Consider the following 23,702-nt stretch of genomic DNA (forward strand, 5'->3'; position numbering starts at 1 on the left):
ATCTCTCTCTTCTAAGATCCAACGCACAAGAAGATGGTGTTCCACCATGGACCCTCAAGTTTAAAGCACACAGGATCAGAGGATTAATCAGGATTCTTCAGCCACGCGCCATCAGATCAAAAAAGCTATGTTTCTAACTCTTTCTTTGTTTAAATATCATTTTAATTTTTATTTTGCCTCTTTGCCTAAAATAGGGTTTGCCTCGAATAGTTAATGAATCCCTCCTACACTCACTCTTATTTGTTTGCCTTTTAATTTTCAGAATTGATCAAGGGTTCGAGGAAGGTCAAGACATTCAATATTTTGATGAATTATTGTTCCTTCTTATTCTTTGCCCTTATTTCCCCTTTCCCCGCAGGTGTTTATTGTAATAGTTAGGAATATTAAACTGTTTAACTTTTCTGCTGTTGTTAGTAATCCTAGGGAGTGCAAGACTATTAACTGAATCTAGATCACTAATTTATAAGATAAATATCATCGAAGTTAACCTCGTGGTTGTGCACCCACACACCTTTAGGGTAATCCCTCTGGTCGCCTTGTTGTCTTATTTATCTACCGCCTGTTGCCTCTAGTTATACTAAATAATAGTCAAGTTCCTCGATTCCGAGGATACCTAAAGCAAGGTTGCCTAAAGAGATTGAAAATCATCTAGTCCCTCGAAGTTGCCTCGGTAAAAGATGATTGTCCCAATTGCTAAGGTATCCTCGCATGATGCCTAAAGATATTAAATGACTATTATATCCTTCCCTTAGACTACCTGCCCTCTTTATGGCAAGGGACAGTCTTGTGGCCAATGATAACTTCGATGACCCTTCAACATCCCATTGAAAGACTTCCTGCCCTCTCATGGTATGGATAAACCCTTTCACCCGAAAAGCTAAAAGAACGATCTTTCAAAACTTAGGGTAGGTAACTTTTAATTGCTTGCTCAATTCAAATTCAAAACTCTTTCCACTCTTCTTCAAAATCAAATTTAAAAAGACTACGCTTATCTACAAGCTAAAGTTCTTCTTCAAAGGTTTTTCTATTCACACCCTACTTTTCAAACAATTCAAACAAAGTGAGCTAAGCAATTAAGAGCCCATGGATAACCATGGATGCAAAGGGTGCCTAACACCTTCCCTTTGTATAACTTACCCCCCGAACTCAAAGTCTTTTAAAAATGTTTTTTCTGTTCTTTTAGCCTTTCATTAATTTGGATAAAATAAAAGTCGGTGGCGACTCTTGCTATCCGCACATTTCAAATAAAGTCAGTTCACCGTATGATTGAACTGGCGACTCTGCTGGGGATACTTTCGAATAAAAGAGGGGTTACCTTAGAGCTAGGATCACTTTAAATTTGTTTGACTTGTTTGCTTTATCTTTAAAGGCTGTTTTGGGTATTCTGCTGTGTGAAAGATCCTACACCCGGATTAGTGTACCTTAGGTATGTGGCAAGAGACCAGGGAGGCTGTACGACATGTATCGTTATGGTTGAACTGGTGGCCACCCTTAGTGCGACACTTTGGTTTGTCCTGATGGCCCTTGAATATGATCGAGGAGACGTTTGGCTACCGCGTGGTGTCATAAGCACTAATTCTCCCTTAGAACCTTAGTTGAACTTGACTTTGGCTTATAGGAAGTAGCGAGATAGCTGGCTTTGGATTCCTGACTGAAGCCGGTTGATACTCGATGCTACACTCATTGAGAATGGACTCTAGGGATGATTTTGGCTGGGCGATCGAGTGCCATGTTGAGACAATGCCCGCGAGAAAGATTAGGGATATGAGCACCATAGAACCCGATTACTCTTTTAGGACAGGTTGAACCAACTAAACACAAGGAAGGAGGGTACGCACCTATGGACTCCATGCAAGCCTCTAAACTTAAGGACACTTGTATGATTTGCTTGTGTGTGTGCTACTAACCTTTTGATTTCCATGCAGGTGTTGTCATGGGACTCGCTTGTCCTAACTATCTTATGCTTTTCCTGATGCACTGCATTTGCATAACATCATGACATCATAAGCATCATATGATTTAACTAACCCTTTCAAGGATCTTGGGGATTTAGGGCGCACAATTTTAGGTGCTCTTATCAAGGACTGAATTCCTAATCAAGGGGCAAGAGGATTTATTTTCCTCTGGCCACATACCTTCCAATTCAGAGACTCGGTACCTTTCAAGGGGCAAGAGGATTTATTTTCCTCTAACCACGTACCTTCAAATTCAGAAGTATCCCGAATCAAAGGCGATGACCCACTCGATATGGTGAACTTGATTCCCATAGAAGAACATCCAAAAATCAGAGTTCTTCAAACGAAGATGCGACCAAATCATTTTCTGACGTTGCTAACTAAATTTCCTAAAGATCCTTGAAAGCATTGCATTTGCATTCATAACATCGCATAACAGGTTTCCATAACAGGTCTCTCATCTTCTTTCGCTGTTTATTTCAGCACAAATGGATCTCGAGCAATCAGTCAAAGACCTTCAGGCTCAGAATGCCCAGTTCCAAGCTTTGATTCTGAACTTGTCCAAGGGGCAAGACGAGCTGAAAACCCTCTTGACCAAGAAGTAGAAAAAGACCAGAAGATCTGTGGGTGTCCTTAACATGGGAAGAAGATTCTGAGGACCGCTCAAGAAACCTGAAGAAGTCAAGGTTTCCGAAGAGGATGACGATGAACAAAAGGACGACGCTAGTGTCAAAACTAATGCAAAAAGCAACCCTGGTTATGTCAAGCCCTCTGAGAAAGAAGAGGACTACTACTATGAGGACGAATATCCTGATGACAAATAGAAGCTGCTGGAAGAACGTATGAAAGCCATGGAAGTTCAGAAGGTACCTGGGTTAGATTTTGAGGAGCTAGGACTCATCTCAGGGGTTGTCATTCCTGCGAAATTCAAGACTCCGACCTTTGCTAAGTATGATGGAGTCTCCTGTCCTAAACTGCACTTAAAGTCCTATATGAGGAAGATTCAGCCTCATACCGCTGATAAAAAGCTGTGGATCCACTTCTTCCAAGAGAGCTTATCTGGAACCCAACTCGAGTGGTACTATCAACTAGACGGTACCAATATTCATACATGGGAAGACTTGGCCGATGCTTTTTACAAGCAATACCAATACAATGTTGATCTCTCGCCAACCCGCATGCAACTACAAAGCATGTCCATGGGTTCTAACGAAAACTTCAAGGAGTATGCTCAAAAATGGAGATACCTGGCTGGCAGAGTTCAACCTCCCTTAGCTGACAGAGAGTTGGTAGATATGTTTATGGGTACACTGACTAGCCTTTCTATAGTCATTTGCTGGGAAGTTCATCATCTGGATTCACTGAACTTATACTGACTAGGGAACGTATCGAGAATGGCATCCGAAGTGGTAAGATTCAAGCCGCCACATCCTCAGGCGTTACAAAGAAGCATTCCAATGGGAAGTCAGAGTCAAATGAGGTATACGGTCAGAAAAGGAGTAACCATGACCAATCTGTTGGGGCAGTTTTGATCTCCACACCGGCACCTCAAAAAGGTTGTCAAAATAAGCAAGACACGCCTAGGCGTCAGTTCACAAAGATCAATATGTCACTAGCTCCAGCATTACAACACTTGCTGAAGTCAGAGTTGATCACTTTAAAGGATCCCCCTAAGAATCCTAGTACTTCTGCTCGTAGCTATAATCCTAATGTAAGGTGTGCATATCACTCCGATAGTCCTGGTCATGATACGAATAGCTGCTGGACATTGAGGAACAAGATCCAAGATATGATCGATGCTGGGGGAAATTGAATTTGATCCTCCTGAGACTCCTAACGTAACTGCTAATGCTGTGGATGGCTAGAAGGAGGGACTTTCAGATCATCAGTTTTACTTTCATTTGCAAGTTTCTTTTCTGTTTGTTTAAACATTTGACTCATGATAGACATTATCTGTTTTAATAATCATCATCAGTGCATTGCATATGTTTGTCTTGAACAAATCATTTCGCTATCACTCATTTTAAATTGCGTCTTTACTTTGCATATGTTTTGTGATACTCGACTCCTGCTAAAGCTGTAGGCCTTTTGAGGGGGGATGACGAAAATGATACCGCAACCTCATACAGTATGCTTTTGAACAGACTATGATGACGATGTACAGGCATTGTTTCAATGCCTAAACAGTGGAGATATAAGGATGTTAATCCCTCGTCAACCCCTTTGAGCCGAAGGAGTAGAAGTTTTCTTTCTTGCACAATTTAAAACCCTTAATCATAACCTGGGGCAGGGTAGTTACTCAGTTAACTCAATTATCTTAGCTGCTGTCTACACGAATAATGATGGGTTCTCGCAACCATTAAGTCAGGCAGTCAATATCCACCAAAAAGAAAAAGCTGTTAAGTCAAAACCTATGAAGGAGACTTGTCAAAAATCGAAATCCCGCCAACTGTAACCTCAAAATAAACAGTTCGGGAAAAAGTTAGGGATAAAAAAATCAATGTCAAAAAAGAGATCACTACAAATCCTCGGAAAAAAAGAAAAAGAATTACAAAAAAGGAGGACTGCCTGTCCAAATAAACTGCCAGTGCTGAAACCATCATCAAGTGTCAATGTTACGACTTCAAAGCTTTGCTAAGACTTAAACGCGGAGTTAACTGAGCATAGGATCGAAGAACATCACGAAGATTGGGATGGGTACAAATAAACTTTGAGCCATTATCCTTTGTTTCTTAACCCGTGAACCAAGCCACGTTACAACCCTTGAAAGTCCTAACTGAAGCATGGTTAGTTCGAAAGCATACTGTCACAAAAAAAGGGTATCCCGACTCCTTAAGATTTGCCATAAAAGCTAAGTTGATATCCTGTTTTTACAAACATCACATTTTATAAACACCACGCTTTTACATCTCTTATTTTAATAAAAACACAAGACAGACATATGCATTGCATCTCGTGAATTCATTATTAAACATATTCTGCTACATAATTTCAAATGTTAGCATCAGGAAGAATCTGCACAGGGTACGACTAATGACTAACAGTTATCCCGACAGACAAAACCACTTCAGAAGCAATGTCTCTTATGTATATCCAATCAACCTGGGGCAGTCAGGTCAAGATTCCGAGAATCTCTCAAGTTTCCAAGAATATCTCAAGATTCCAAACAACCAGGGGCATACACCCAAGAGGATCTGCAGCTACTTCTTAATTAGCATGGGGAATCATCCTAAGTCTATGATTACTGGGGGCATGTCACCCATAGTACACACCTCATAAAGTCCTCGTGAGGCGAATCTCTTCAAATTCCCTAATAATTGGGGCAAAGCTATGCAAGGCATGTTTGACACTTCAATCAACACTCATTAGTGTGTCCCAATCAATACAAATCCAAGAATAACAGCTACTATAATCACTGGGGGCAATGTTCAAGTCATCCATGCCTTCCCACAGAGCCGGTTTCACAAGATCATATCTCCACAGAATAATCCTTAAGAAGATATCTTCAAATGTTCTCGTCCCCACAAAGACTTAGTTCCTCAACTGAGTTTACATCTTCGACACTGCCGGTTCCCCGATACTTTTCTCTTCTCCAAGCAGGGTTATTCATCTCTCTTATCCCTAGTCAGGGTACATCAAGATTAATGGCTCTCCTCCCCAAGCAGAAATCATAAATCCCCAAATGAGCATCTTCAAGACAAGATCAAACATCAAAATCACAATGATATAGAGATCTATTTTCTCAATCAAGACATCATAAATCATGTCCATACATCATATATCATAAACATTTATACATTGCATACATTACCTCATAATAAATTCATACATAACATGCAGGTTTATCATTTATTTTGAGAGACTCGTCACATAATACATGCATCATGACATTGCATAAAGACTAACTTTACCTTTTTCAGGATACAGGTAGAAGCAGATGAACAATATCTCCAATTTTCAAAGGTCTAATTCAGTTACTACGAACGGTACTGACACGGTCAACTCTCAGATCTAATTCTATCATCACGAACGGTGTAGACACGATCATCTTCCCAGATCTAATTCAGTTACTACGAACGGTACTAACACGGTCAACTCTCAGAGATCTAATTCTATCATCACGAACGGTGTAGACACGATCATCCTTTCAAGATCTAATTCGGTAACCACGAACGGTGCTGACACAATCAAAGAAAGAGACATATTTAATCATGACACTCAATTCAGAAAAGACCACGACAATAGAGTCACGACAACTGAGTCACGATAATGGAATCACGACAACTGAGTCACGATAATGGAATCACGACAACTGAGTCACGATAATGGAATCACGACAACTGAGTCACGATAATGGAATCACGACAACTGAGTCACGATAATGGAATCACGACAACTGAGTCACGATAATGGAATCACGACAACTGAGTCACGACAATGAAGTCACGACAATGAAGTCACGACAATGAAGTCACGACAACTGAGTCACGTTGATGGAATCACGACAACGAAGTCACGACAACTGAGTCACGATAATGGAATCACGACAACTGAGTCACGATAATGGAATCACGACAACTGAGTCACCATAATGGAATCAAGACAATGGAGTCACGAAAATGAAGTCACGACAATGGAGTCACGACAATTGAGTCACATATCTAATCCTGGTATTCAGTTCAGAAACAATCATGGCAATGAAGTCACGACGATGAAGTCACGACAATCGAGTCACAACAATACGACAATGCAGTCATGACAATAGAGTCACTACCATTAATTCACTTCACACTCCCAACATCTGGATGGCATCTCTAAGCCCATCTCCAACAAACACTTCTCAATACTTCAAGCTCGGATATAGTCTAACGTACGACTTATTCTGACTTTCGTATTTACCCAGATCAGATGGCATCTTTAAACTCGTCTCATACATCTTTTCTAACACTTGGACGACATCTTCAAGCCCGTCTCCGGTAAAAGTCCATGTTTCAGCCAGGGCAAATTCCTGGGTATTCTAGTGTTCAATCCTCTTCTACCTTCAGACTCCGACAGGCACACAAGCCAATCTACATCCTCAGGTATAAGAAGATTGAACAGGGGCAGCTGTCATACCCCAAAATTTTCCCATCATATTTAATCATATTTCAGTCCATCTGACTTTCAAATGCTCAAAGAAACACAAAAAGGAAGCATGCAGTCTCTCTCCTAAATAACAACCTCCAAGTTAGGGTTTTGGATTTCTCAAAGATAAGTAAACTTCTGATGCCTCAAATGGACCCCATAACCTCTCACATGATTCAAATAATCCCTATGCCAAGTTTCAAACCCTGATTCACAAGATTGGTCAATCAACTGCTCAAGGGGTCAACAGTCGACTAATTCGACCTAAAAGTCAATTATGGTCAAATCACAGTCAAAACTTCTGATTTTTGGTCAACATCCTCATTTTGAAGTATCATTCATCATTTGATCAAGGATTGATCACGATTCATCAAGAAAAGCTCCAAAATTATCAAAAACCTAAGTTTCTAAATTAGGGTTTTTAAGGAGAAAGTCAACCCAACTTTGACCAGCCATAACTTCCACATGGAACATCAGAAATTTCCCATACAAAGCTCGTTTTGAAGGAAATTGAATCCTTTACAACTTTGTCTCTCACATGCCAAGGCTAAAATTGCTTCATTTAAGAGATATAAGCCAAAACATTACAGGTCCCTCGCAAAAAGCTGTTTTTTTTTCCAGGAGCAATATCATCAAGATAAAATCTCCAAATGCAAAATAGGTTCCAAAGTGGCTTTTAGAGGATATCTTGGGATTTCCAAAAAGTCCTAGATCACCTCCATATGATAAAAATTAAACGAGTTATGGCTTGCACAAGTTGGGTAAATTTCAAGAGATGCACAAAAACCTAACTAAGTAATTTTGCATTTTTGAATCAATGGGCCTAAGTTTGAGTTTATAAAAATGATCATGAGTGTGTTAGAAGCCCATAACTCCATTCTTCATTTTTTTACTTATTTATTTTATTATATTGAATTTTTATTCATAAAAAGTCAATATAAACTAAATAAATAGTGAGAATAATTAAAGATTGGAATAAGATTCTATTTCTATAAAATATGGAGAAATATATTTAGGAAAAATCAAGGAAAATTCATGGAGAGAGAAAGAGATATGATTGGCATGATTGGATGCAAAAATAGAAACTTTCTATGTGATTTTTTAATCAAATTTCAATCACCATAAATTAGTGAGATTAGATTCAGTTTTGTTGACCTAAATTACTTGGCTATATAAACACATCTGAAGACAATGCACAGGGGACGAATTTTTGGAGGATGCTAGGGTTTTCAAAGGTGCAAAATATTCAAAAAAACTAGGGCAAGCTTAAAAGGTTCGTGGCAGCCAGTCTCCATCGATTCAGAGTACTGAAACATATTTCTGAGGTATTATTTGGTAAGGGTGCGCCATTAAACAAAGCCCATGTGATCCAGAATATGATATCACGTCCTTCACCTTCATAAGCGTTTGATTTCTTGTACCATGGATTATAATTTATTTTAACGAAATATAACGATATATTGGTGATCTTCATGATGTTTATAATCCATTAGAGTGCTCTTTTCGAAGCTTTTGTGTAGGGATACAAAGTCGCCATTGTTGGAGCTCCAAGCTTCAACGCTTGCGGTTTCAAAGATACAGGCCTCGTCAATTAAAAATAATAGCTCCAATGAATTCGCCATGGCCGAATTAGGTGGACTGGGTCATCTCATGCGTTGTTTAACGTCGACATACGATTATTAATTTTCTAGAAAATTTGCTACGAAAAAGAATGCAGATAAACGCAGCTGATTCAAGGCAAAGTCGTAGCAATTGGTGAGTTTCCAAAGGAAGAAGATGAAGATCCAGGTGTGGGACCCACGTACAATTCACGGAGACTGGCCATTGGCGAGTCAATAATATTCTTTCTCCCTCCGCCAGCGTGTCAAAATCCCATTCGCTAGTCAAAAGTCTTGTCCCCCTCTCTCCTTTTTCATTCGTTGGTTCACCACGGTTGGGGCCCACTCTGATTGTTGGCTTTGAATTTCCCACTTAAGAATTTGTTTCTTTTTTATTTATTTTGATTGATTTCATTGACAACTAACCAAACGCAGTATAGTTGGCTAGGAGAAAGGGTGCATAACACCAGGTGCAAGGGTTCGATCCTCGGTACTGACATTTATTTTTCCTTATTTTCTTTAAATCACATATGCTTGCAGATCCAGCATGTCACCCCCATGAGGGACCATGATGAGCCCTCATGTGAAAGCAGGATTCTTCAGCCACGCGCCATCAGATCAAAAAAGCTAAGTTTCTAACTCTTTCTTTGTTTAAATATCATTTTAATTTTTATTTTTCCTCTGTGCCTAAAATAGGGTTTGCCTCGAATAGTCAATGAATCCCTCCTACACTCACTCTTATTTGTTTGCCTTTTAATTTTCAGAATTGATCAAGGGTTCGAGGAAGGTCAAGACATTCAAGATTTTGATTAATTATTGTTCCTTCTTATTCTTTGCCCTTATTTCCCCTTTCCTCGAAGGTGTTTATTGTAATAGTTAGGATTATTAAACTGTTTTACTTTTCTGCTGTGGTTAGTAATCCTAGGGAGTGCAAGACTATTAACTGAATCTAGATCTCTAGATCACTAATTTATAAGATAAATATCATCGAAGTTAACCTCGTGGTTGTGCACCCACAAACCTTTAGGGTAATCCCCCTGGTCGCCTTGTTGCCTTATTTATCTGCTGCCTGTTGCCTCTAATTATACTAAATAATAGTCAAGTCCCTCGATTCCGAGGATACCTAAAGCAAGGTTGCCTAAAGAGATTGAAAATCATCTAGTCCCTCGAAGTTGCCTTGGTAAAAGATGATTGTCCGAATTGCTTAGGTATCCTCGCATGATGCCTAAAGATATTAAATGACTATTATATCCTTCCCTTAGACTACCTTCCCTCTTTATGGAAAGGGACAGTCTTGTGGCGAACGATAACTTCGAATACCCTTCAACATCCAATTGAAAGACTTCCTGCCCTCTCATGGTATGGATAGACCCTTTCGCCCGAAAAGCTAAAAGAACGATCTTTGAAAACTTAGGGTAGGTAACTTTTAATTGCTTGCTCAATTCAAATTCAAAACTCTTTCCACTCTTTTTCAAAATCAAATTCAAAAAGACTACGCTTATCTACAAGCTAAAGTTCTTCTTCAAAGGTTTTTCTATTCACACCCTACTTTTCAAACAATTCAAACAAAGTGAGCTGAGCAGTTAAGAGCCCATGGATAACCATGGATGCAAAGGGTGCCTAACACCTTCCCTTTGTATAACTTACCCCCCGAACTCAAAGTCTTTTAAAAAGGTGTCTTTTAAAAAGATTTTTCTGTTCTTTTAGCCTTTCATTAATTTGGATAAAATAAAAGTCGGTAGCGACTCTTGCTATCCGCACATTTCAAATAAAGTCAGTTCACCGTATAACTCATATTTTTGTGTTTTTAATATGAGGAAGAAAATATATTCACATGTTTTTGTATTTTTTTTTTAAGATAGAAGAGAAAATAAAATTCTATTTATAAAACATATATAGGAAACTAGCATATTTTTGTATTTTTTATTAATGTCTAAATTAGCCAACTAAAAAAAACTAACTAAAACTAATTGAAAAAAAATCTAACAAAACTAAAATGACTTAAAAAAGACTAATAAGATGAAGAAAACATGTTTTTTTTATTCTTTTGCATGTTAATTAAAATAAGTGTGATATTTACTAACATTATAATTAAAAAAAGCTTGAGTTTTCATAATTGACATAAATTTTAGTTTTCAAAACAACCACATAGAGTATGACACATGGCGAACCAAAATAAAAAAAAAAAAGTTGAACTTGTCTATTCATCACAAAAGTATCACAAAAAGTTAAGTAGTTTACCTTCAACCAATCACAATGTTACATTTAATTTTAACTCATTTAATTAATTATAAAATAGTATAACTATTGGTTGTTTCCAAGACATTTTACATTAAAGGTAACTTTATCTATCTTACCCAACTCAAATGTAAATAAGAATTCACTGATAAAAAATATCAAGCACACCCCAACATCATCAATACCAGAAACGTATAGAAATGGCAAACCTGAACATAAGGAAAGGCGACAGAAAATCAAAGAGATAATCATGAACCAAAAGGATTAAGGAAAGGCGACAGAAAATATACCTTCAACGACTCGCGATTTCGTGGAGCAGTGGTGGATCTCTTGGATCCGCGACGAATGAGACAGCATGTGGAAGGTGGCCGGCTGGAGGGACTCGCAACCGCAGAGGCGCGTTGCTGGTAGCGGAGGTGACGTCTGGAACAGATCTACTGCTGAAGAGCTGATGCTGAGAAGACGTAGATTCACGTCGGTGTTGAGTTACTTTGCTATCGGTATTGAAGCGAAGTCGTTGTTGTGTGCATTCAGCGACGAGATCGAAATCGCAAGTCGGGTGTGTCGTGATCGGAGGCTGACTTCGCGTTTGTTGATGATGCTAGCGTGGTAGTCGCTCACATAGTTGCTCCGGCTGTTGCGATTCCGGACTGTCGCAATCACTGTTTCGAATCTCTCTCCCCTGAATCGACTTTCTACCAATTATTTCTTTTACTTCTTGTATCTGCAACAACAAAACTTTATATCAATATTGTTAGCAAGAAAAAAATTTCATTCACAAGTTAGTTTATGACTTTATTGTGATTATGATTAGGATGGATTAATGTTAGTTTTTGTACAAATTTCACAGGTTAAGTTTAGTTTTTAAAAGCTGGATTTGTGTATAAATGTTAAGGTTTGCGTTGATGTGTGGGAGGTTTTGGTGAACTTTATGTGTATATACAAAGGTTTGAAGGTTAGTGTTTAAATGGTGATAGTGAATTGGTAGAAATTAGTATGATGTATTTACATGGTGGTGATATTGAATTTGTGAAGGCAAGGTTTTTTGGTTCTGTGTAGGCAAGGTTTTTTGGTTCTGTGGTTAAATATTGGCCTCCTGGAAAACAATGGTTTTTGAGTGTAGTTAGATGTGGAGGTTTTTTTTTTGTGTGTGTACGTGAGTAGTCAAATAGGGTTAGTGAGTTGGCTTCTTTATAGTGAAACAAATAGGTTAAAACTAGAAAAAAATAAAATCACGATTTGATGGCACTTAATCAATAATCATTAAAATTTAAAATCAAGTTTGATTTGATTTTTAAATTATAACTATATTGATTAAATTAGTAGAAACTGTCCTAAAATAAAATGGAATAAAATCAATTCACATATTTTTTGTATTTTTCGATATATTTTTATTAAAAAGGCATGAAATCAAGGTTTAAATGAAAAATTAATATCTCTTAAAATTGATAAAAACGAAAATACAATTTAATTAGTAAGTTGTTGCTACTACAACATATGTGCTCAACAGGTGTCCAACGAAGAGGCTGAAGGAAATTGTTCCTTTAGAGAAGTGGACTGGAGAGAAGCAGAGTGTTAGTCATCTGAAGGTTTTTGGTTTTGTGTGTTACAAACACGTCCCATAAGTTAGAAGGAAGAAGCTGGATGATAGGAGCAAAGTGATGTTATTGGTGGGATACCAAAGTACAGGTGCATACAAGCTCTATTGTCCAGAGACTAACAAAGTTGAAGTCAGCAGAGACGTCATTGTGAAGGAATCAGAAGTTTGGGATTGGAGAGAGTCTCAACCAACTTCTGACGTAGAAATAACTTTTGAAGAAGAGTTAGAGTCTGAAGATGAAGAATCTTCTAAAGATGAGTCAGATGGTGAATCTGATTCTGATCTAAATTCTGATGATGATCCAGAGTCTGGTGGTAGTCGTGATTCTGGAAGGGAAAACTCTGAAGACGTAGAGTCTGGAGGACAAGCTTCTAGAGATGATCATAAAGGTGGTGACTCTGGAGTAGCTGACTCTGAAGTAGCTTAGCGACCACAAAGAGTCAAAACTATACCTAAAAGGGTTGCAGATTATGACATGTTGCAAGACACAAAAATTGACTCAGAAGGAGATGTCATTCAGTGTGCCATGTTAGTAGATTCTGAACCAGTGGGTATTGAAGAGGCGCTCAAGAAGAAAATCTGGCTGAATGCCATGAAAGAAGAACTTGAGGCTATAGAAAGTAACAAGACTTGGAAGCTGACAGAACTTCCAAAGAAGAAGAAATCCATCAGCGTCAGATGGGTTTTCAAGGTAAAGCTGAAGCCAGATGGATCAGTTGGTAAACACAAAGCGAGGCTAGTGGCAAGAGGTATTCTTCCGAAACCTGGGCTAGATTACTTTGAGGTGTTTGCTCCTGTAGCTAGACATGAAACAATCAAGCTGGTGATTGCTTTAGCTGCAAACAGAGGTTGGTCCTTGATGCATCTGGATGTAAAGTCTGCATTTCTGAACGGTCCATTACAAGAGGAGGTATACGTGTCACAACCCCCTGGCTCTGTGAAAAAGAATCAGGAAGGGATGGTGTACAAATTACACAAAGCTCTGTATGGATTAAAACAAGCGCCCAGAGCTTGGAATTTGAAAATTGATTCATTTTTCAAGAAGCAAGGGTTTCAGAAGTGTGAGATGGAATATGGAGTTTACGTGCAACATTCTGGAAGCAATATGATTCTGTTGTGTCTTTATGTTGATGACATATTGCTTACAAGGAGTTGTCCAGAAGATCTGATGAAGTTTAAGAAGGTGCTGATGAATGAATTTCAGATTACAGACCTTGGGAAAATGTCATATTTTCTAGGGATGGAGATTCTGTACTCAAAAGATGATATCATTCTGCATCAGCTGAAGTATGAGTTAGAACTTTTGAAGAAATTCAAGCTGGAGAATTGCAAAGCTGCTGTTACACCGTCAGAAACGAATCAGAAGTTGGACTCTGACTCTGAAGGTGAAGATGTTGATGCTACGATCTTCAAACAGCTGGTGGGTTCTCTGAGATATTTGTGTAATACCAGGCCTGATATATGCTATGCAGTTGGATTGGTTAGTAGGTTCATGAGTAAACCTAAGTGGTCCCATTACCAAGCTGCTGTCAGAATCTTACGATATGTCAAGGGAACTCTGAAGTTTGGCGTATTGTTTCCTTCTGGGAAAAAGGAAGAATCAGAGTTAGTGAGTTACTCTGACTCTGATTGGTGTGGAGACAGAGTTGATAGAAGGAGTACCTCTAGATATCTGTTTATGTTTCTAGGAGGTCCTATTTCTTGGAGTTCCAAGAAGCAAGCTGTTGTTGCTCTATCAACCTGTGAAGCTGAGTACACTACAGACGATGTAGCTGCATGTCAAGCTGTGTGGCTTCTGAATCTATTAGAAGATCTGAAGATTAGAGTGAAGAAGCCTATGAAGTTGATGATTGATAGCAAGTCTGCAATCAATCTTGCTAAGAATCCGGTGTTACACGGAAGAAGAAAGCATATTGAGACTAAGTATCATTTCTTAAGAAGCCAAGTCCAAAATGGAACATTAGAAGTTGTGCACTGTAGCACTCAGAAGCAGATGGCAGATGTTCTGACAAAGGCAATCAAGACGGATCAATTTCTGCTCTTAAGGAATGGAATTGGCGTTGTCAGCTTTGATTGAAGAATATGAATTAAGAGATGGTATTGAAGAGTAATTCATATTCAGAAGATGAGCATCAGAAGTTCTGATGAGGGCTGATCTTTTGATGGTTACTCAGAAGATAGTGTTGACCAAAAGATGTTACTTTCTGGGTTCAGATAGCGTAGCTGTTTAGTTAGTAAGGGTACTTTAATATTTTGTACTATTGTACTGTTTGCACCTTAAACTTGTTCACTAAGTTTAGGCTGTTAGGGCTTAGGTGGCAATTTTTCTTTTGTATAAATAGCCTTGTAGTAGTTATCATTTATTAATAACGCAAATAGAATATACAACATTATTCTCTCATTAATCTTTGCGTCGTTATTCTCTTTGTCATCATCTTTATTCATTGTGCACCAACAAGAATCACAACGAAAATATTTTTTTCTTCAAACAATGACAACAAATAATTTTATTTTTGGATTTTTATTTTCCTTGTAATCAAAATAATTAATGAATAAATCATTTTTCTTTATAATAAAAAAACTAATAATAATAATAAACGTAATAATAATAATACAAATAATAAACCTAATAATAATAATAATAATAATAATAATAATAATAATAATAATAATAATAATAATAATAATAATAATAAAGCACTTCCCTCTCTTGGGCCAGACAGTACATTTCGATCTGATTGGGCATTATTATCAGTACATTTTGATTACAAGGTCCACGGATTCAGCGGTTATTATTTTGTTAGAGTATTAATAGGATTTTTACTTGAATAGGAAAATACTCTTTGAAAAAAATGCATCACCTTCAACAAATAAACTACTCTCTACAAGGTATGTATGTATCTCTCTCTCTTTTTTGTTTCTTTGATTTTTTTTCTTCATCTGTGTTATTCTATGATGTAACTGTTTTTTTATTCGATTCATTCATTATTCGGAACATAAAGTATCTTTAGACGTCGGTTCTCAAAACCCTAGCGACTCTTGATTTTTTATTTATCAGGGAAAACCCCAATTCAATTTTGTATTCAACTCAATAACTCTGCAAACAATTGCAATACCGTATCTGAATAATATGTTTTAAATTGCAGTGGCACTTATGTTTTGATCCTTGTAACTGTGAAAATAACCCTGGCTGATGCGCCGATAATTGTTGCCGCCTTGTGTTTGCTTAATAACCCTAGAAAATTGCGCCGATAATTGTTGCCGCCTTGTGTTTGCTTAATAACCCTAGAAAATTGCGCCGATAATTGTTGCCGCCTTGTGTTTGCTTAATAACCCTAGAAAATTGCGCCGATAATTGTTGCCGCCTTGTGTTTGCTTAATAACCCTAGAAAATTGCGCCGATAACTGTTGTGTAAATCATGCCTTTAATTTATCAATTACTGGAAGAGGTATGGGGTTGTTAGCTTTATGAATGGTTTCTTATTTTTGCTGACTGACTTGTAGTATCTCTTTGGACTTGTAGCAATGGATGTTGAAGAAGCAGATAATCAAGTTTTATCTTCACTTGTCTCTCTCAATACCATGGTTTGTCAGCAGAATCAAGCTTTTTCTCTTGAAGATCTTGCTTGGGTTGATTCCTGCCTAAATAAGGATTCCGATATTTCAGAAACTGATTGGTCCCCTCTCAGGGATGCTTTGTTACAAATTTCTCAATCATTTAGGGTGGATGGTAGACAAGACAATGAAAGTCACCTATACAGTAAGGAGAAAAACATTACTTCACAACATATTCAAGAATCTTCGACTTCTAATGCAAATTGCTTACAAAAACGCCCTTCAACATATAATGTTGAGCTAATAAGAAGGGCTAATGAAACAAGCACTGATGAAATTCTAGAGGATGAATTGGCTGGGACGACTATGTCGTCTTCAACTTTCCAAGGAGATCCTTTTTTGCCAACTTATAATGAAGACCTAAAGCCAACTTATGAGATGGAACATGCATCTGAGAATGTTTTCCAAGTCTGGGATTTGGATAGTGCAACTGATGAGATGGAGGAGGCATCTGATAATATCTTCAAAGTATGGGATTTGGACATTCCAGTTGAGGAAGGTGAACTTGTTAAACAGTTGAAGAAAGCCTTATTAGAGAATTCTTTGAAGACAACGGTGCCATCTGTTTTTCATGATTCAGAAAAAGGGAAAGACTTGAAGGAAGGGTCGCTTGATGTTCTTATTGCTGACAAGGACTTGAATGAAGGGCCACTTGATGATCTTATTGCTGGCATTGCTGACTTGTCTTTAAATAAAAAAGTTTAGCTTTCCTTCATTTGTTTTTGTTTAGATTCTAGTCTTTTTCACTCTATATCTAAAGCAATGTGTTTGATGTTATCTGTCATTTGATGTATAGCGATTATTACATTACAAAGATGCACAATTAAACTTTTTATAGCTATATGAGACTGTTAATTCTAAAACATAACTTTCTTTTCTCATTGTCTAACATAACTTTCTACAAATGAGTTCTGTAGAATTTTAAATAATTAAATTTGGAAGACTTGTTGACAGAAAAAACAGTTGGTTTGAGATTTAATAGCTCATTTGCACCCAAGAATAACAATAAGTTAAAGTAATTTATGAGGCTTTTTTGGTACATGCTCAAAATGCAGATGGAGTAGTTGATACACATACCAATTACAACTTCAAGACAAAACCTCCAATATCACTTTGACTATATAAAGGAAACATGAATTTTGTGGCGTCTGTTGACAATATATGTAATGTTTTAGAGATGTATAGTGTCTGGAATTTCATTTTTCGTTAAAGCAGGAACCTGGACTTTTATATAGTTACACGCATATATGTCATAATTATCCGAAAATAAACAGAAATCAAGATGAACAAGATATGATACTCATCATATACTATACTAAAACTTACTATCTATATAAACACACAGCCTATAGTAGATCCCAAAGGACAGCAATATTGAGGACTGCACATGATAAGTGCCTATACAATCTGAAATACAACATGTTCAATCAAAACAAGAGAAGACACAAAATGAAACAACAAAGAAGAAAGATAGAAACTCTGTTTAGAGACTTGTCAATCTGCATCTCCTGCCTCCTCATTCTAGGACTGATACTTCCATTGTGAGAGTAAGTAAACAAATTTGCATCAGAGACACCGAAAACCCTTGTCAACACCATATCCCCGAACATGCCAATCACAGGATTCACAATACTTGCAGCACCACCCTGATAAGGTAATCCATTGCCACCATAACCTTCATAAAGGTGAGGGATATAATGCTGATAGTGGATCGGCCGCGATTGTGTCTGGAAATAATTCGGATGGAGCTGCTGCGCCCCGTGATGCATATTTGACGGGCGATTAGACGTTAACATAGCATTCAAGTTGTACGGAGGTGGTCGATGAGGTATAACCAAACCCACCTGGAGTTGATTCGATCCGGTTTCGGTTTCTGAATTTGATTTTCCTCGGCCGTAAAGCGGGACTAATGAAGTATTGGAGATGACAGCTTTACAAACAGGGCATGTAGGCTGCTTATCTGGTTCAACTGAAGAGTTTTGGACATTAAGCCATTTATATATGCATGGCCAGCAATAGAGATGACCACAAAGTGTAACCACAGGGTCATTAGCTGATTCCAAGCAAATATTACAATCAAAGCAACCATTTTCACCACTAGAGATTGTTCTCTCTTCTGTAGTAGATTTACATTTTTGCTTTAGTGAGTCTTCCACATCAGAACCAAAGCATGTAGATTCCATTGATTTTTCTACTACAGCAATAATTTTCTACCCTGTTATAGATTTTACAACTTTCAGAAAGCTACAATAATTTTAGACAAGTCAGATGCAAAAGTAGATTCAATTAAATCAGGTATTCAGATAACACAAGCCTCAATATTTCTGATGATTCTATTGCAAATATTTCTCCTTCCTTCTAATATGGAAATCACATCATATAAACAGATAATTTACCATGCTGATTTCCTAAGATATGAAAACTTTTATGCATACAAGATCTCCAAAACAGTTTATAACATGGAATCTACACCATAGATCAAATCTCTATGTCTATTGATCATTTCCAAACAGAAGCAACAACCATATACCAAAGAATAATCATTTATCAACAAGTTAAGTTGATGATTCCAAAGGGAAATAAGGGATAACAACATCCATATATGAATTAAGAAAAAAAGTCAACACATATTTATTTATTTTCACAATCATTCATATTAATCCTAGATTTCAAATCCAGGCTAATTCAGATGAAAATCCAATGCATGCAAACAATTCTATGGAGGGACATAAAACCCAACAGGCATGTGAAAATTGGAAATTGATCGGAAAAGACAGAAGATGAAATAAAATAAGCATACCTTTGGAAATAAGAAAAACCAGATGGCGATAGCTAGCTTGAAAGGAAGAGAAAAGAAAGAAAGAAAAAAAAAAGTAGAAAGTTGGGAGAGAGTTGGATTGAGAAGGAAGCAATGGAGGAGAGTAAATTGTGGATGAAAAAGAAGATGTTGTTAAGGAAATGAATGAGTGAAAATGTGTTGGTGCCACCATGTATATATTTAATTAATTAGGTCGTTAAAATATAAGTATGTTATTTTTAATACTTTTGATTAGCATATTTTTAATTTTATTGTTTATCCTGTCTTAGAGGCAACGTATAACTCGTGCACCTTCTAGAAACATAAATGTTTCCAAAACCAGCCGGGAGACAAACCGACAAAGTCTATGAGTCATAGTTACATGGATTCAACTCATCTATGCTACTCATAGAAAAAAACAAATGAATTTAACATTAAAATGCTAGTATTCAAGTTATAAATGGAATCATCATCCTTTTACTAGTATAGTGTAAACCTTTATAGTAAAAGTATACAGTGGTAAAAGAAAAATATATTTAAATAAGTTCTTGAAGTCTTGTTTGCATGTGTGAGAAGTTTGGAAAGGTGGATTCCGGTAGCATAACAATGAGAGTAGTATATTGTTATGATTAATGCCTGAGGGGAGGGTTAGGAGAATGTGTCATGTAAATTTGATGATGCTTGTGGTTGATTTCTGCTTGATGATGGGTTGTTGCCGTTGTTGATTGTTTGTTGTTGTTACTACAATAGATGTGTTGTTTTGTTCGTAAAATCATGTTAGAAGTGATGGATTGGTTGCATGAGTTAGACCCTAGGATGAGGAATTTGAAGTTCATATGTTCATGATTGTATGATCAAGGTGCTATGTTGGAAATTGAGGTGAATAAATATGACCAATTTTTCTTAACGCAATTCAAACAATGATGTCTATCTCTATAATTATAGAGTAACTATAGTTTCTATTCTTTTCAGGAACCATATATGAATGCAGTTGAAAAACTGATGATCTTAAACAGTGGTTCTGATTTTTTTACAGTGGCACGGGATAGACCTGCATAGTTAGCATTCCAATGTCCAAGTCAATTCAAGATTCAAGATGAGTGTAGTGCAAGTTGGAGATCAAATTTTACCTTGCTCTTGACAAGCGAACTGATTTTATACTTTGGGTCACCTGAAGTAGATTTGAGATTAATTGGGTCTTAGTCATTTGGATCATTTGGATCTTTGCCTCCAAAGCTTTTCCGGACATTGAAGGAGTCAGAGAAAACTTTAAATGATATCGGCCGGCCTCCAAGACGCTGTCCTTTGTGAAATAGACCTGAAACACCTGAAATCAATTGAAAAAATATTGGGGAACAAGTGAATTAAATACATTTCTAGCATTGAAATGTTTTTTACACAAGGTGACGTTGTTAGACTTGAGAATTCACACAAGGGAAGGGGGTGAATTGTGTGATTTGGAAAAATTTAGTTTTGAAATATTTTTGCAAATCAAATACGAGTTTAAAAACATTTTTCAAAAACTAAGCAGCAAAAAGTAAATAGCGGAAAGTAAATTGTAGAAATTAAATAGTTAAGAGAAGAAAATGAAGAACACCAAGAATTATACAGGTTCAGTCAGAAGCTACTTTGTCCCGTCCCCAAGAATTTGTCTTAATTATTTTTAATATTTGTTGAGAGTTTTTAGTAGGAAAGATTCACGAACCCCCTTATACAAGGAAATGATGGCTAATCTTCAACCAATTATTACCAGACGATAGATATGAGTGTTTGCGTCTTTTCTTCAAAAAGGCGGTTAATGATGCATTACAAAAAAATAAATATGCAAAATAAAGGTAATTTAGACATTTTTAAAGCAAAGGAAAACATATTATTAAGAATAATTTAAAATACTGAAGGGAACATTGCATAAGATTTGAACTTACAGTGAAGCAATTAAAAGTACATAAGGGAAATTTAATAATTTAAAGGGTGCAAGAAGAACATAGCAAGAGTAAATACAACTGTAAAACACTTAATATATCTCAACATCATCTTTGCTAGAGGCCACTGGAGATATGAGGTTTTCCTTGCCATTTTTTGCTTTAACGATGATGATTGTGAGAGCAATGTGTTTGTATGCCAAAAATAAGTAGAAAAATGAAGGAATGACAAAGAATGAGAACTTACCTCATTTTATAACTCTCGTCTAATCAATGAGGTTCATGTTATAACCATTGTGCTACTTGGGAAGCAATCTGTAACACCCTTCTAAACCCCGCGGAAATTAATAAAATAACTCAGAGTAAAACATGAAAACAAGGGTGCCACAATTCAATTTAAAACAAATTATCATAAATCAATTGTCATGCTTCACTTAGGGGCAAATCATCCATTTAACAAAATCATGTTTCTACACAGCGGAACATTAATCAACAGATAAGCATAACATCATCTATGCAATATCCCACAAAATTACTCCAATGACAACAAAATAGAGTATCACCATAAACTCTAAACTAGCGTTCCCCCAGTGTTACAATATCAGAGCATGACACCGACGCTATACTAAACAAACTGACTCATGAGCTAATCCTCACCGAGCCGAAAACAGCTATCCTCAATCTGAAAATATCAACAGTAAGGGTGAGTCTCATTCACAATTAACAAATGTTATCGAATCATAAACAATAACACATCATAGTCACACTATTCATCCAATTTCATTATATTCAGATTGTCAGGAAGTACTTATCAACACACAACAACAATAGAATACATTACCAAAAGACAACACCATAACAATTACACCATCATCAAATATTATAACATTGGATAATCTTCCATTCATGTTATAATTATACACAACAACCTAATGCAAATGCAACTATATGCATGTGGTACCAAACATGGGATAACCCATCTCACCGATCCACCACCATAAAGATTCGACTACTTCTCTCACCAATTCCACACAATGGGAATTAGCTACCGCTGTCCCACCACCATAAGGGATACAGCCCACAACATAATTATGAAATGCATGTATCAACCATAACATGCTCATTATCAACATTAATCAACCAGATATCATAATCATCAACCACCACAATAATAAACAGCCACACACACAGTTATGTTGTTTCTCAACCATAATAAAATACATATTTTACATCAACAATATATGTATAACAAACACCAATTACAATCACAACATCATAGCAGGTAAATAATTCATTATACAGTGCAACAACAGTAGCACCCCTCACAATCGTGTACCAAGTACAACAAAGCAACTCATCAACGATAGAGTATTTACCTCATCATTCATCAAAATACATGATAACCATATTTACCATGAACAACATCCATTTGCATAACAAGCAGGAGCAATCATATTATAACAACACCCATCATTGCACATATTCAATTATGCAAACAACAAACCATTGCACCTCATCATTTATGCAAAACAAGAGTAAACCAGATTTGAAGAAAACAATACTTTTCAAAATAAAATCAAGTTATTGTTGTTTTATTTATTTTATATGGTAAAACATTCAATTTAAGGAACAACATCCAAAACGGCGTCTAAAACGGACTTACGGTTTGAAAGTTACACATTTTTACATTTTTCAAAGAAAATAATTATCGCTACAGCACGCGGCGCCACACACAGTTCGCAGCGCGTAACGAATGGAAACACGCCTTCGCGGCGCAAACAAAGGTTCGCGGCGCGGACGAGAAAATCACTACGCCTTCGCGGCGCGCACCTACCTTCGCGGCGCGAACTGGCAAAAGTCAGAGCTCCCATCGCAATTGACAGCATTACGGGATTTACCCTCAAATCCCCACAACCAAACCAAGTTATGTCATGAACCTCAAACACCACCATATCAGCCACATACATGTTATAACACAAAGATAACACACAAAGAGGATCATTTAATCATCATAACAATCATATAATCATACAATTCATCAAATCATACAATTCCCCTCAAAATCATCCCAACCCCAATCCATCATATAACCAATTGACACAAACAATGCATCTAAATTAGTCCTATTATCTACAATACGATAAAAGATGTTAACCGGAAGAGTCCCCCCTTACCCTAGCCAAGGATCTTGATTAACCCTCTTCCTCTTCTGTTCCTCTTTCACGTATCAGCACTTCTACTCTTCTGCTTCTCTTCCACATCTATTCTTCCTTTTTTCCTCAATTCCTTATTTTTTATAAAATAACCTTTAATTAGAATAGGGCCTTTACTAACATAACACCCCCCTCATTCCTTAACATCACACATGGCCCAACACCATAAACCATCCTTTTCCAATTAAATTCCACAAACCACCAATAATTCCAATTATTAATTAAATTTCCATTTAAATTGAAAATTAAAATATACGGGTGTTACAACTCTCCCCCACTAAAAGAGTTTTCGTCCTCGAAAACATACTTCAAGCAACCAGCTCTCATAAGAGTCCTTCACCTGACTCTCCATCTCCCAATTAACATTACCACATGATTGGTCCTCCCTAAGCCACTCTGACCAATGCTATCTCTTTACCGCGCAATTACTTCAACTTTTGGTCTTCAATCCTCAAATTCATCTGATATAACCAACAGAAAGCACATCTCACACATTCAACCTCAGCTCTTATGTCGCATTTGACTGCCCAAAGGTGTACTACTCGTTATACCTCCAAAAGGTTAACAACAATAGTACATTGAGGTGCAACCCATACAATACGCCCAATAACTGAATAATATAATCACGCAACCCGTGGTA

The 23,702-nt window shown here is 37.0% G+C and overlaps 2 protein-coding genes across 4 annotated transcripts; one reads left to right on the forward strand and one right to left on the reverse strand.

Annotated features, from left to right (window-relative positions):
- Positions 1-15,262: 15,262 nt before the first annotated feature.
- On the forward strand, positions 15,263-16,971 carry LOC131620337 (uncharacterized). 3 transcript variants are annotated; one of them, XM_058891381.1, is made up of 2 exons: positions 15,263-15,404; positions 16,039-16,971. In XM_058891381.1, the coding sequence occupies exons 1-2, from the start codon at positions 15,368-15,370 to the stop codon at positions 16,833-16,835; spliced, it is 834 nt and encodes a 277-aa protein (XP_058747364.1). In that variant the 5' UTR covers positions 15,263-15,367; the 3' UTR covers positions 16,836-16,971. The 3 variants fall into 3 exon arrangements, with proteins under 3 accessions (XP_058747364.1, XP_058747366.1, XP_058747365.1); XM_058891383.1 differs by having other exon boundaries at positions 15,341-15,408; XM_058891382.1 differs by having other exon boundaries at positions 15,354-15,404; positions 16,020-16,971.
- Positions 16,972-17,299: 328 nt separating this feature from the next.
- LOC131620338 (E3 ubiquitin-protein ligase RMA3) lies at positions 17,300-19,106 on the reverse strand. The gene is made up of 2 exons (XM_058891384.1): positions 18,931-19,106; positions 17,300-18,345 (listed from the first exon to the last, which is right to left on the reverse strand). The coding sequence occupies exon 2, from the start codon at positions 18,311-18,313 to the stop codon at positions 17,558-17,560; it is 756 nt and encodes a 251-aa protein (XP_058747367.1). The 5' UTR covers positions 18,314-18,345; positions 18,931-19,106; the 3' UTR covers positions 17,300-17,557.
- Positions 19,107-23,702: the final 4,596 nt, after the last annotated feature.

This window comes from Vicia villosa, linkage group LG7 (assembly GCF_029867415.1).
Source record: "Vicia villosa cultivar HV-30 ecotype Madison, WI linkage group LG7, Vvil1.0, whole genome shotgun sequence".
Classification (NCBI taxonomy): domain Eukaryota; kingdom Viridiplantae; phylum Streptophyta; class Magnoliopsida; order Fabales; family Fabaceae; genus Vicia; species Vicia villosa.